The sequence below is a fragment of the Esox lucius genome, chromosome 6 (genome assembly GCF_011004845.1).
Source record: "Esox lucius isolate fEsoLuc1 chromosome 6, fEsoLuc1.pri, whole genome shotgun sequence".
Lineage (NCBI taxonomy): Eukaryota > Metazoa > Chordata > Actinopteri > Esociformes > Esocidae > Esox > Esox lucius.
Genome location: NC_047574.1, coordinates 10,609,463 through 10,624,526, shown reverse-complemented (window position 1 = coordinate 10,624,526; position 15,064 = coordinate 10,609,463). Strand labels below are relative to the sequence as shown.

At 43.6% G+C, this 15,064-nt stretch overlaps 1 protein-coding gene across 1 annotated transcript; it reads left to right on the top strand.

Moving 5' to 3' along the window:
* The first annotated feature begins 6,597 nt into the window (after positions 1–6,597).
* On the top strand, positions 6,598–14,789 carry got1 (glutamic-oxaloacetic transaminase 1, soluble). Its single transcript, XM_010889026.5, has 9 exons — positions 6,598–6,813; positions 9,455–9,636; positions 9,708–9,831; positions 10,326–10,438; positions 10,705–10,809; positions 11,033–11,183; positions 11,302–11,467; positions 11,614–11,756; positions 12,770–14,789. The coding sequence occupies exons 1-9, from the start codon at positions 6,705–6,707 to the stop codon at positions 12,907–12,909; spliced, it is 1,233 nt and encodes a 410-aa protein (XP_010887328.4). The 5' UTR covers positions 6,598–6,704; the 3' UTR covers positions 12,910–14,789.
* Positions 14,790–15,064: the final 275 nt, after the last annotated feature.

Sequence of the window (15,064 nt, the reverse complement as noted above, 5' to 3'; positions counted from 1 at the left end):
GGTCCCGGAAGCTGTCTTATCAGCAGGGTCTGTGAGAGGGGGCCTGGCACTGGGTAAAAGGCCCAGGCCATTGTGCCTCTGCCTGGGCCGGCATGACGAATGGCCTCCCCCTCCCTGGAGGAAAGGACAAGGCCGTAGTTGAGCCTGGGACCGGAGTTAGTTTGCAACCACGCTCTCTTCCACACTCTTGTGTCAAGCCAGCCAAGTGGTTGAATTGTTCTCACAACAAAATGATCCAATGTCTGGAGTTTCACCTAAGTGACTGACACCAGGTTCTGTGGTCAGAGTAGAGGCTTGCATCGGACTTGCCATCCGGTTAGCTTGTTGGCCGTGGAAGTGGGGTGTAATTGTTTTTAATGTCATTGTTTTTAATAGTTTTAGAGATTTGCTGGCCCCCCAGATTCAACCAGCTTGTGCAATTCTCTAGCAAACTGTGAGCAATGGAGTATTTTTTTTAACCTTTTGAACCATCCTCCTCACACTGCACACAGACAAAATGCACTTGGGATTTCTTCCAGGCAGGTTCATTACAGCTTCCATTTATTTAAACTTCTTAATAATTACCATGATAGTGGAGATGGTATTTTCTGGCGTGTAGGACATTTTTAAAGTCATTGTCTGATTCATGAAGGTCAACAACCTTTTGTCTCATTTCATTTGTATGTTGCCTGACCTTCCCTATGTTGATAGATGACTAAGGGAGTTTGGCATGTGTGTAACATCATATTTATACTCCAGTAAAACAGGAAGTCATGGAAGATCACTTAAGAGTTCCTAATGACTCAGATGAACTTGAAAAAAACACATATTACTGGGAGGAAACTTCTATGATGATTTGCTCATAAGAATTCCTGGGAGTGCTGATAGTCATTACAAAAAATACGTCTTGATTAAGATTTTTTTTTCTTCTTTGAACAATTTCAGTTTAATTCGATTTCTCTCACAAATTTGAGAGTAAGGTCGAGCAGATACTTTTTTTGTTAATCTTTACCAAGGGTGGGTTAACAGTTCAAGGGGCCACTGTACAGTTTCTGAACTATTTTCTCATGGGGATTCCTATTAACCACATCCGTGACCGCACCGGGGGCGTAGGGGACGGAGGATCGCCTGTGGCCCCGCAGAGGAAGCGAGGTCAGGGTAGTCTTGGTGTCCAGACTCACCTCCCCACCCCTGAGACCTCCACCTAAACCCCTGCCCCGCGGGACGCATAACTCAGGCAGCTGTGGTGTCCAGACGGCCTTGGTCCGGCAGGTGTGTGTTTGTGTATGTATGTTCCACTGCCAGGGGATGTAAGGCTGTCGTCTACGACACTGGGAATGATACATGTTCGTAGTCTCTGGGTGGGGGGGTTGAATGTGGCAGTATAGGAGGAAAGACGTTACTTAAATACGCTCATTCTCCTCACTGCCTCCTGCACGGGACCATGTTATGTTGAAACTGCTGTGAAAAAGACAGTAGAAGGAGCATGTGTGTGTGTGTGTGTGTGTGTGTAGAATGAACAGGCAGATGTTTCCAGTCTTTATCCTGCTGATGCAATGTTTCTATATCAATAAAACATCTGTCCTGACTGGATAGCCGTTTGGAATTAAAACGAAAGGCTGAGTGGAGTTCATCTGGCCACTGCCTTGGAGGACAGTTTACAGCCTTAGTTTCACATAAACACAGTTGTTATGAACCACACGCACACACAAACACACATGCAGATACAGACACACACAGACACACGCAGACACACACACAGACACGCACACACAGACACACAGTACACAGGTAAACATCTTCCTAAGAAAGTGCCGTGTTGCTCCCAGCAGCCAGTGTGGTGTCTCCATCAACATGACAGCTTATTTCCTTTAAGCCATGACGTCCTTTTCTTAAGTATTTAACTCTGTAAATAAATAGTGAACTGGAAGAGGAGCACATTATGCTCTTTGACTCTCTGTGCTTTTACATTTCCTCTGTAAATGTCATTCTAACAACGCCAGGGCATTGCAGCAACATCTATTTCATTGTTCGTTGTTTAAGATCGATCAGGTTGAATTATGAGTTGTTTGACGGAAAATAATTAATTTGAGGCCATAGTTAAGGGTCAAATATTGACTGGTGTTTGTTTTTTCTTTTCATAGAGACATACAGCCAAGGGGTGGATGTAGAAAGGCAGACATGAGCATTCCACTTCCTCCAATTGTTACTGAGCTGCATATCTATACTGAGCTCGGGTCTGCTCAGTCAGAAATGGCTAAACACTGCATCAATCAATTACTTAAAATGGAATGTACTAGGAATGTACATGTTCACGCCTTCTGCTTTCTCACTTGCGGAGGTCAGGGCTTGTGTGACCAACTGATTAAATCAACAGCCTCCTTGAAGCCCGCAAGACTGTGTTAACTGGCTAGGCTAAAGGCTAGGGATTACACTGGCTGTTGTACGTCTTAGAGTATGTATGAATGACAGAAAAAAATGGCCAGAAAAAGAGAGACAGGGAGAAAGGGGCGTGGGAGTGACAAAGAAAGACAGGGAGAACAGGACTGGGGAAGGGAAAAATTGGCTTATGTCACCCATCTAAAAGCCACTCCAAGTTATTACCACGTAGGTTGGTCATAGATGCTTTTCAAATTGTAAAACCACAAAAAAATGACAATGACACGACGAGACAATAAATAGATTTTATGTTTTATTTGAATTTTACTGTAATTTTAGAAGCAACACATTTATTTAAATGCATTGTAAAAGGTACTAATGGAAAGGGCCAATTAAGATATATCTTATTTCCAAAGTTTGATTAAGAGATATATTAAGATGATGAGCCTTCTCTCTGTAGTGGAGAGTTCTATGTTAATAAAATTAAATGATTAACTATGATAATCAAACAATTTTAGTATGTCATATGTTAAAGTATTACATTTTATTTTGTATGTAAATCCAAAGTATTTATCATATCGCATAAATTATGTTTTATGGATTGATGACCTTAGATGTGAACATTCGTGGAAAAATCCTTATTTTCCTAAATGTTATTTTTACAACCTGTACTTTTGTACTGATGGAATGTTAAAATAGTAATATATATTAATTAAAAAATAATAATAATAATTATGCTAACACAATAGTTGATTTTCAGTGGGAGTATATGCCTAAATCCTCATAAATAAATAAAAGAAATTAATAAATAAAGTGGATTTATTCCAAAAAATTACACCATAATTCAGATACAACACAGTTGAAAAAACAACATCATCAAATTACATTTAAAGTTACAGTACAACATAGTACGCTTGTCACTCACTTCCATACATTCTAATACATAAACTTCCCCTGTCTTGTTTGTGTTGTAAATAATGTGAAATGGACTGTTGTAAGAGCATGAGGTGATGTCTGGGATTTATCAGTTGTGATGTCATGTGTAGACAACTTAGTTTGCATACCGAGCCTCAGCCTGCATATGCCTTTGATCAAGTGCCCTGTGAAGCTGGTTTGGATACTGCATGCACACAATTGAACATACACACACACACACACACACACATACACACAGGCCTGGTCTGGCTACTGAAAATACACTCTCTATCAACATAGGTGTCTGCATACATGGGGGAATACAGGTCTGTGTGCCTCTGTTGTTGCTGTGTCTAGTCCCTTGTGACAGAACTGATGACACTGTCTCAGGGAAACAAACAGAGCTGGGAGCTGAAAGAAGGTCAGTCAACACGGAGCGCTGACCCACAGACGCCCAGGCCAGCACAACACGAGCCCCGCCAGGAATGCAGTGGTGCGCGTGCAAATGGCCACGTTTTTGGTGTTTCTGTTTTGCACCTCTATGGAATGTGGCTGTTTAATGTCTTGTACTGATAACGGGAAACCACAACATAAACACTCCACAGAGAGCTGTTTTTCTCGAATGCGTTACATTTCACCCGGTAGTGGTATAAAGCGACGTCAGGTGACATGGTATGCACATGTCAGGATACACTGATCTGTCTTTTCCTGTCACAGAGCCTGTTTCTGTCTCCGCACGCCCCCCACCCCCCCCCCCCCCCCACTGCTATCAATCATAATTATGACGACCCACACAATGTGCACCTCCTTCTCCTGACTCATATCCCTGTCATCTCACCTCAGACCGTGGGCCCTCTGGCCCTCTCAGGCATCTCCAGGCCCTCTAGGTCAGCTAGCCTTCTCTGCTAAGTGAGCTCAAATCCTATAATTGCTGGCCCTGACAGTGACATGTAGCACACACCGATACCTGGTCTCAACTGGGCGGTGGGGGGGGGGGGGGGGGGGGGGGGGGGGGGGTGCTGGACTTCAGAAACCCTCTTTTGTCAGTCCTGCTGAGGTTTCCCTGCACCTGGCCCGGAAATTAAAGCACACCTTGAAGCGTTTTGGAAGTTGCCTTTTGCTAGCACAAGTAAACTGCATGAAGACCATCCAGTGGTAGGCTGTATTCAGTGAGTTGATTGGTATGCAGTCAGACAAGCTTTTAAGATATCAACAATGACGTTACTGTACACTCACAATAAAATGTTATTCTGGGTAACCGCTAACAGCAGCCGCAGAGAGGGTATTGAAGAATTGATGCTTGACACATTTCTGTTCTACAGAGGACTAAGATATTTTCTGTTTTAGTCAAGGAAGATGTGAAGGGTGAGAGACCAGAGTGAAGTGGCGTGCATTTATCAACCACTTCACCTCAGGGAGACAGGCAGACAGCTGAGGGAAGGAGTATACACACACAATAACACTGTTAAGGCCATTTAAAATCATATTTTATTATCTAAACCCTAAACATAACATTAAACCTAAACCTAACCCCTAAGCTGAGAATATTATTTTTCTTCATGGGGAACACCAAATTGTCTCTACAAGGTTGGATAACCCTTGTTTTACTGTCCTTGGAGGGGTGTATAGTGAAATCTGTAAACACACACACACACACACACACACACATAGACACAAAAACAATCCCACATTCACTTAGCTACTAATCCAAAATTCATTGTCCTTACAAAATCCTACTTTTCCTTATCTTAACCCTAAACCCTTCCCTGTAACCTTAACCTCAACCATAAGAACCTACCTTTAGGCCAAACTGTTTTGTAGTTCTAATGACTAACCCTGCACCTAACATGTATTGCCTAACCTTAACCCGTATTCTAACAATGTCCCTAATTGTACATTTGTCCTAAACCTAACACTTAAAATGGGGACTGGTGAAAAGTTTTTCTGTTTTAACCACAGTTTCTGGACCTCTTTATCCCCATAATGTAGGTTAGAAACTCACCCACAACACCACACACAAACACACATACAATCACACCACACATACACACAAATGCACACAATTACACACACACACACACACACACACACACACATTGTTACACACCCACATGTCTCTGGTTAGATGGATATTGTCATCATCAATCCACTCTGTTTGGCTTGGATTCAAATCTGCATTCAGTCTGTATTGAAACAGTGTTTACACAGGGATTATAAACCTGTCAATGAGGCTATGCTGGAATGTCATGATTATTTAGGTCTATTATTGTAGCCTAACAGCACTATCTAAGGCCCAGTAATTCTATGTGATCTACCTGGATTTTGTCTTTAAGCACATAGAAATATAATTAATAGAACTGGAGTTCCCACTCAAGTCAATCATTTGCCAATTATATTCATTCTATTTCTATGCATTCAATCTGACAGCCAAAATTCTGATAAGAAATGGACTGCAATGAGCAGAAGTAATTCTGGATCATGAACAATAAGGTTAGGGTGCCATCTTGTGGCTATATAGAGAAGGGATTTTCAAAAGGTTGTTTGTTCAACACTCCAGCAACATGGTTGTCTTCCTTTGGGCTAGAGTTGACTAGGGTGTAAAAAATGTTTTTGTTAAACAGGCAAAATGTCAGTGGTGACCGGGCAACTCAGGTGTAAACTCGACTAACGCAGTTTTGACCTCTGCAACTCAAGTGGCCATTTTGCCTGATCCCACACAAACACATACATACAGTACATGCATACTATTGTTCTTAAACAGTGAAAAGTTGTGTGAAAAATCAGTATTCAGCAGAGGCATGCCCATCTCATTCAAACACTCCACCAACCAGTGTTAATCTGTGGTGGTGTTCACAGCGTTGGTTGAATACTAATAATTAGCAAATTAATGGGAACTCCCAGGCCGCAACGTTTACATTCACAATTTGATAAATTCTATCAGCAACATGATTAGTTGCGTTCTTTCGTTGTGGAGTAATACATCTTATGGTGGCAGAAAACAAAAACATGTATTATTTGACATGATTTTGACAAGTTGAAAATATATCAAACAGTCTTTATAAAATGTTGCAAGCAAAAATGTTTAAAAAATAAGACATTATTTTATTGTCGTAAAATATTGAAAGAACGCATAGGTACAGCAGCCCGGGTAAACTGTATTAACGATGGCATCACCAACCGAGCTTAGTCTACGTCACATTATTTCACCCCTTGACCCTTTTCAATCGTGTCTATGATTGGCAAATGTTTTGGTCAGCTGGTTTCTTTCGATTTCTATTGGGCAAATTACTCACACCCATTTTCCATTGCGCAAATCCACCCATGTTGTATATGACAGTGTTTTCCCATCTTGTCCCATCTCGTCCGGTAACCTGAACAACGGGTTGGCGCATTTTGATTTACTGTTTCATCTATCAGTTCCGTTCGTCATTATGTCTTTATTTGGTGAGGTTCCACAAGCTACCCCTGTGGCTGTCTTCAAGGTAACAAATGATTTCAAAGAGGACCCAAACCCAAAGAAGGTGAATCTTGGAGTTGGAGGTAAGAGATGATGCTGATGCTTCAGCAGTTGTGTTGAAGTAGTCAAGCTAAGGTCTGGGTGACTGAAGTGCATTCGTTGATGCACTCTGGAAATCCACAGCGTGTTCAGTCTCCGGATTGAGAGTTAGGCTACAGATCGCAGAATAATTTTGAATCTATGAACGAGAAATATGGTTGTTATGACAGTAACAACATAAGCAAAAAATGAATTCAATTGTTTACAGAAATAAAGATGTAGTCGTTAATTCTCTAATCGCTACAAAACATCAGGTTCAGAGATGTTCTCTCATTCAGGAGTTCTGAACTGGATTTGCCCTGTGACCAAAATTTAACAAGATTGACGCTGTCTCCAAAATTGACGCAATATTCAGTAACAAAAACTATATCACTTTTATATCACTGTTAATACACATTTACTCGGTATAAGAGCCTGTAGAGACTGTATATATATTTCTATAGTTGTGTTGTTCTGGCCCCCGTGAGATGATGAATCCACATCCCTGTTAGTGCCGTGCAAAACCAAGAGCTTGCTCTGGATTAACGGTCCAGGACACGTGGCCAAGTTAATTTACTAATGCCACAGAGTTGTGCTGTGCTAATTCACAAGGGATGTATTTATTCGACCACACAAAATTCTTTATTTGCAAAACTTTTACTGAAACGGAGTTTCTATTTGACAAATTTAGATAGGTCCCTTGCCGATTCGTTCTGTTTTCCGAAACACACAACTAAAACATTTATGGTGGAGTACACTGCGTGGAGAGAACGACCTAAATTTGTCAAGTAATAATTAGTTAGCAAAATTATGCTACTGCCTGCCCTATTTCCTGCAGCATTTCCAGTACAAGTTTCTGTTCATTCTGTCTCAAAACCTTTTACACCTTATGACGAAATATCATAAGGTGTAAAAGTCCTGTTGCACTGAACTGAACATGTTCAGGCTATCTGCAGTGAGTTAGTTACTTTGCAAAAGTTAGAAGCAGGTAAGTATACATTTAGGCTAAATATGACAATGTCCTTGCCGTGCAGAGGAGGCAATGTTTTGCGACTGAATTGTCAGAATGAACACACCCGCAGTTGTGGCCATGTAACAAAGTGTCTCTGGCACTGGAACCGGGTCCAACTGGAGCAGACTGGAACAGGCCAGTCGGTGTATCCGGAGTTTAATGATTCACACTCATATAATTGTGAATTGTAGCAAGATCAATGGACTGTGGTCATAGAGCAGTTCCCTTCAATTCACACTCTCTAATCTGCTGTTATCAGAGTCCCTTGCTGGAGAACACCCTCCCTCCTACAGTCACAGCCCAAATCAATAACAAACACTCATAAGATGTGTGTGATTGCTCCGCACTGACTGGGTCTTTGTGTGTGGGGTTTCTTTGGTTATGTAACACTGCAGTGCGCTGGCCAAAAGGCTGAAGTTCATGGGAGTGACCAGCGGCAGCTCGCCTCTCAGTACTGAAGGATTAGCAGTGGGAGGCACATGAGCAGCTCTGACCCCCAGAGAGACTGGAGCGGAGCTCTGTATCTGTCCTCACTGCCTTCCCACAAAGTTAGCACTCACCTCACCTTCCACGGCACAGCGCTGATTAATCCCGTCATGTCAGATCACGGATGATTACTTGTAGGGAGGAAGGAGTAAAGGATGGATGTTTCTGGATCAGAGTCCCCCCTCCCCCACCGCTCCATGTCCCTGCCGGTGAGGTGAGGACGGCTTGCGTTTCCTCTGATCACCACAGGTCAGGCCCAAAGCCCTGTAATCCCTTCCAGCAGTAGGCTGTAACAGCCTACAGAGCCTGGCCTAGCATGTGTAAGAGTACTATATGTCATGTCAGTATATCATGTCAACCACTCATCTGCTGGTTTTCGATTGGCCCTGCGGTTAAGCCCTTTGTCGGGTGGTGACACGGTGGAGATAGATGTACGCCACACTGTGAGGAGAGTGATGTTGTTGACATAGGCATGCTTAGACGGAGCAGGTACTACCGGGTTTCGGCATAGAAATGGTAAGAGGTCTTGTCATTTTAGCAGCTGTGGCAGCATGAATCGTTGACGGTAACTCTATTTCAAAGTATTTCAAAGTCACTTGTAAAGCCAGCATACGACTGGTGCTTTTGCTGGCTGGAGGCCTGAACCGACTTGGGAATCAACCGACAGCTTTCTGGATTGAAAGTCACTTGTTATCAAGATTTCCAAGTTGTCTTTCGATTGGACCTTTGCCGTTAACAAGGGATCGGGTAAGAGCCTGAAGCCTGGAGTGACCTTTCCTGGCTCAACAACCCTGTTTACTCTGACTTAGTGTGGTCATGTTATCAGCGGTGGCTGACTGTAGGACAACAGGGGAAAGTGCAGTCTTTGACGCTGATCAGGTTGCAGCCTGCTCCATTCAGACCATAAAAACACCCCTCTGCGAATGTTCCTCACCGAACACACAGCGGTGTTCTCCTTCCATCGCTGGGCAGTGGAGATCCACCTTCTGGTAATAGTGTAACGTGTGACACCTCCTTTTCTGGAGGTGTGTGACACTTTCTCCTTCTGTGTGGGTTGCTGAAGACCAGCAGTTGTCTGGAGACTCATGGAGCCTGGTTGACTGTCAGGTCTGACCTGCCCCCCCCCCCCCGCCCCCCCTCCCTCCCAGCATACAGGACGGATGAAGGCCAGCCCTGGGTGTTGCCCGTGGTTAAGAAGGTGGAGAAGATCATTGTAGCGGATGACAGTCTGAACCATGAATACCTACCCATCCTGGGCCTCCCAGAGTTCCGGTCCTCTGCATCCAAGATCGCCCTGGGGGAAGACAGCCCTGCCATCCAGGAGAACAGGGTAGGCGTGCATGCTTTCTCTCTATGTGTCCCTGTCTGACTCTGACTGGTGTTCTGTCGTTCTTGTCTCAGGTAGGAGCAGTGCAGTGTCTGGGGGGCACGGGGGCTCTGAAGATTGGGGCTGAGTTTCTCAGACGCTGGTACAACGGGAACAACAACACGAGAACGCCAGTCTACGTCTCAGCGCCTACCTGGGGTACACTGGACACACACGCGCACACACACACACGCGCGCGCGCGCAAAGGAATGAGAACGCTAAAGAACCCATCAACATCTGGGTTGGAAAATATATTCACTTTCGATCTGATGGATATGTTATTTTATCTGGAACTTCTCTTATAGTTGATTGTTAGCTATTTAAGTTAATCCTTTTACTGTTTTGTTTTGTGCTCACTGATCTGCTAATGTTCCAAAGCAGGCCTTGAAAGACACAAGACATGGAAAAGTATTCACAGATAGACTTCTCTATTAAAGACACAAGATGTGGAAACAAGATCACAGATAGACTTCTCTATTAAAGACACAAGATGTGGAAACAAGATCACAGATAGACTTCTCTATTAAAGACACAAGATGTGGAAACAAGATCACAGATAGTCTCCTCTTAAAGACACGTGGACAAGCATTACCAGACTCCTATTAGATGAACGGTTGAGTGCCGTAAAGCTGGCTGTACTGTTCCTTTCTAGAGAACCACAATGCTGTGTTTGTCAACGCTGGGTTCGAGGATGTCCGTCCCTATAAGTATTGGGACGCCGAAAAGCGTGGACTTGATCTGTCCGGTTTCCTAGGTGACCTAGAGGTGAGCAAGCTGACCTCTGAACTGGTGGTGTTGACATGAAACACCAGACGGCCTCCTGAATTTTGAGTCGAATGCGCATTAGTTAATATGTCAAAGTAGCTTAAGCTTTTTATGAGCTAGATGTGTACACCGATGACGTTTCCAGCATTCTCACAGTATATCATCTAGATTGTGTCCAGAATGCAATTCATACGTTCCCATTTTCTTAGAACCATCTCTCCCCTGAACTGCCCTGTGACTAACTTGACCTTTGGCACCTCTTCCAGAGTGCACCCAAACATTCCATCTTTGTTTTGCACGCGTGCGCGCACAACCCCACCGGCACGGATCCTACCCACGTAGAGTGGATGCAGGTGGCTGAGGTCATGAAGGTGCGTGTGTGCGTGCGTGTGTGCGTGCGCGTGTGCGTGTGCGTGCGCGTGTGCGAGCGTTGCGTGTGTCTGTGCGTGTGTCCGTCCGTACGTCCGTCTGTCTGTGTTTGTCTGTGTGCGAGGGTACATGTGCAAGATGTTGTAACAAAATAACATAGTTGTGTTTAATTCTTTTGTCAGATTGATATCAGATCTGAGTGAGTTTGTGTTCGTCTCTCTCCAGAGGAGGAAGCTGTTTGTGTTCTTTGACTCAGCGTATCAGGGCTTTGCATCAGGTTGTCTGGACAAGGACGCCTGGGCCGTGAGATACTTCATCACCCAGGGCTTTGAGATGTTCTGTGCCCAGTCCTTCTCCAAGAACTTTGGCCTCTACAGTGAGCGAGACACGTCTTCTTACTCCCAGCTCTCACCACACGCACACATTTCTGACATGTTGGCCGTTCATTCCGTTCAGTGCCGGCCACCCTAAAGGACGTTTCTGTCTCCTGCCAGATGAGCGCGTGGGGAACCTGACCATCGTCGCTCGTGACCCTGACAACCTGAAGAGGGTTCTGTCTCAGATGGAGAAGATTGTGAGGGTAACGTGGTCTAACCCCCCCTCCCAGGGGGCCAGGCTGGTGGCCGTTACACTCAACAACCCGGAACTGTTCTCCGAATGGTGGCTACGCACACACACACACACACAGACCACGACACTAGTGTGTTTACATGCAGCCATTACACAGGAGTGTTGTGTATATACATATCCTCTCTGTCTCACCCACTGTCTCTCTCTCTCTCCACAACCCCTCTCCCCTGTCGTAGGAAGGATAATGTGAAGACCATGGCAGATCGTGTGTTGTCGATGAGGGCTTCACTCCGAGCTAAACTGGAGGCTTTGGAGACACCAGGAACGTGGGACCACATCACACAGCAGATTGGCATGTTCAGCTTCACTGGCCTCAACCGTGAGTGGACAGACGGACAGGCACAAACATCGCCTCGCCTGATGGGACCGGTTCACTCTGACTGCACATTTCCACAGCTCAATGTCACATACATACGTCTGTTCTCAGTTTTTTTTCCCCCTTGTTCTTTTCAAGTCTCCTTTCACACCCAGGGACCTGGCTGAGGCTGCAGCCATAACATGTATTGAGAGACAGGTTAAATGACCCCCGGCTGAAACTAGATAAAAACAAACAGACTTTTACAAATAATTCAGTCCAGCTGGAGTCACTTTGTGTGCCATGCGTGCAGTATTCAAGGTGGTTGCATTGGTCCCAATTAATGTATTTGGTCAGAAGGCAGTGTTCCAAAATCTAAATATATCTACAGATTACATCAACCTAATATAGATACACATCAGAAATACACTGGGTCTGTTGGGATCAAATGTACAGCAGTATTGCTTGTGAGTCATGCATGTAAAGCTGAGTTCTACTACTCTGGTCACATGACCATCCATCAGAATGTCTTCATATGAAATATCACACATTGTCAACAAGCCAGTGGTTTAGAAGCCTATTAAAACAGACCGAGCAGCGTTTTCCCCTCCCCAGACAGCCTGCCGAACACCTGAACCTCATCATGAGTTGGACTTTTTTGTTGTTGATGTTTCTGAGACAGGGTGAGGTCACGTCCTGAGAACCGTGTGTTTTTGGATGAGCGTGAATATCTTTAGTGGGGTGATCATGTGACTGCAGTGCAGCTTTAACTTTCGCCTTCTCATTACAACAGGATGATGGAACTCCACTCAGATTTTTATTTTGTGCATTTCTATATTCATTTACCCAGACAGTCTTGTTAGCACTGTTTATATCTACATGTTAACTGGCATAGGCTATGCTAGTATTTCAGGATTTATGGGTCCTGGGAAAGATTCATGTTGGGCTCCTGTAACTCCTGGCCAACCCCCATCCAGAAACGACAGTTTTTTTGCCACTGTTGATGCTTTATTTCTATTCTCCCTTTTTCTCGCCAGCTAACCAAGTGGAGTACCTGATCAAGGAGAAGAGTATCTACCTGATGGCCAGTGGTCGTATTAACATGTGCGGCCTGACCACCAAGAACATCGACTACGTGGCCGAGTCCATCCACGAGAGTGTTGTCAACGTCCAGTAGGTGACCACATCGAGCCGAACCTCCAGCCCCGCCTCCAGCCCCTCGTTAGCACCGCGTGGTTTGTACATGTACCGGGCCTGTGCCCACGGGACCCAGGAGTCCAACACCCAGCACACCCGCCTGCACGGAGTCACCAATGTCACCGCCCTGTCTGTCTATAGACAATATATATTGATTGACATCATAACCCTCAAATGAATGCTCACGATGATGTACCCTGTGGGAGATGTCCGTGACTTCACCTTTGTCTCTGTCAGCCGTTCGTTTGCGGCGTTGCTGTTCAGTAGTGTCGCTGTCCCCTGTAATGAATCAAGCCTGTGCGTCCGAGCCCCGGTGCAGCCGTAACTGAGACGCCGGCTGACTGTCTCTCAACACTCTGAAATGGCTTCCATTCCTCAGTTCCTTCGTCGTAACTGACCAGGGCTTTCACCTCTTCCTGTCCACCCAGATCAGGGATCGTAAAGGGGTATGGGAGAGAAGCTCTAGTGTTTCGGTTCTTCAGACAGATACGTTCCTGTTGCGTTAGGATGATCTCTGGCAGAGCTGGTGTTGATCTCCCGTCGCTTGTTTAATATTTTTAATATTAACATGTGATTAGGATTGTTTGGGTCGTTTTTGGATTGCGTTGGTATTTGCGCACGTCATTGAAATAGTTGTAGATGTTTTCTTTATTTAAGTGTATTTGGGTATCATTTCCCATCCTAAGTCACGAGAAACTCATACTGGGCGGTGAGCATTGTTTCATGTTTTGGTAGTGTTGTGTAACCAATGGGAGTCATAACACCAATCAGAAATGTGAGTTTACCAATGGGCTCATCCGTGGATAGGACATTTCTATCTAAGGTGATCAACCCTTCTGAAAAGCATTTTTCTGAGACTTTGGATATTCAAAAAATTACAATTTATGGCCTACTAAACAGGTAGGGTTATATATTTTTCTTCAGTATTGACCCCTCCCCTGATAACAGTTTATCACTGAAGAGGATGGTCAAAGTCCTTGTATATCTTTGTATTATGTGTTTTTCGAGGCAGTAACAAATAATCAAAATAAACTAAAATCAGTGACATATAACTGTAAATCCAAAATCTGGAGTGTAGTCACTACTGGAAAACCAACCATAAGTTCTTTAAAATGCAAACAACATTTTGCTGTGTAAAGGACATCCATTACGTTCATGATCATTGAACAATTGGATTTGAACAAACTTGTGATTTGAAAGTATTTGTAATTGTTAGGTGTTTTTTGAAATATTAATATTAATTTCATTCCAAATGTGAAAATAACCTTCCCTGTTCTGTCTTCCTTTACTACCTGAATAAAACTGTAGATAGTGGTTTGGTCCACTTAAGAGAGAAGTTATATGTAAACTGTGACACAGTTAACTGTGACCAGAAATCCTTGACCAAGTCAGTCGTGCACTAAATGAAAGTAGGAGAAATAATGATGGTGTAATGTTATGCTTGAACTGAATTTATATTTGAATCATATTATTTTTAATAAAGACTAAGAGTTATAATTGAATACCTCAGACTTAAGCTGTGTGAAGCTAAAGTCACGCTCAAAGTCTGGAAACATGTTCCATAGGGACAAGCAGAACTGTTGTGAGAGCGTTCCTCATCAGAAAGCAGCAATCACTGTTGTTTAAAGATTTCAAATGTTGGTCTGCTTTGTTTGAATGATCAAAAAAATATTTTCAAAAATGATGAAAAAATATTTTCACAAGGTTGTCTTTGTTGCGTTATTGCTCTATGATCAGTATCTATTTACATAAGCTGATGATAAACATGTCATGTTTAAAATAGCACTAATCTGATGGTTCTGCATCTGTAACACAGAATGTGTTCTGATTTCATGTTCTTGAATAAATGTCTTTACACCACTCTAGTGTCATCCTCATGAAATGCTGTACAGAAATTGATATATGAGCAACTTGAGGTCAAAACAGGATTTAGTGCTGTGTGCGTATATCAGGTTTAACTATATAAACTGTTGTTAAATCAGAAAAGACAAGAATGGGGACATTAGGAATGTTTTGTTTTATGTGTTGGGTTTAAGGCAAAAGTTATAATTGGCTTGGAATTAGGGTTATTCATTATGGATTGTTTAGGGTTAGAATTTGGGTTAGGCATTATGGATAGTTAAGCTTTAGAAGCT

What these genes read in the sequence shown, in the direction of transcription:
- got1 (XM_010889026.5), top strand. Translation starts at nt 6,705, where the DNA reads ATGTCTTTATTTGGTGAGGTTCCACAAGCTACCCCTGTGGCTGTCTTC. An exon ending in CAAGAACTTTGGCCTCTACA is followed by an intron (nt 11,184 to 11,301) that starts GTGAGCGAGACA and finishes GTCTCCTGCCAG; the next exon opens with ATGAGCGCGTGGGGAACCTG. An exon ending in CAGCTTCACTGGCCTCAACC is followed by an intron (nt 11,757 to 12,769) that starts GTGAGTGGACAG and finishes TTTTCTCGCCAG; the next exon opens with CTAACCAAGTGGAGTACCTG.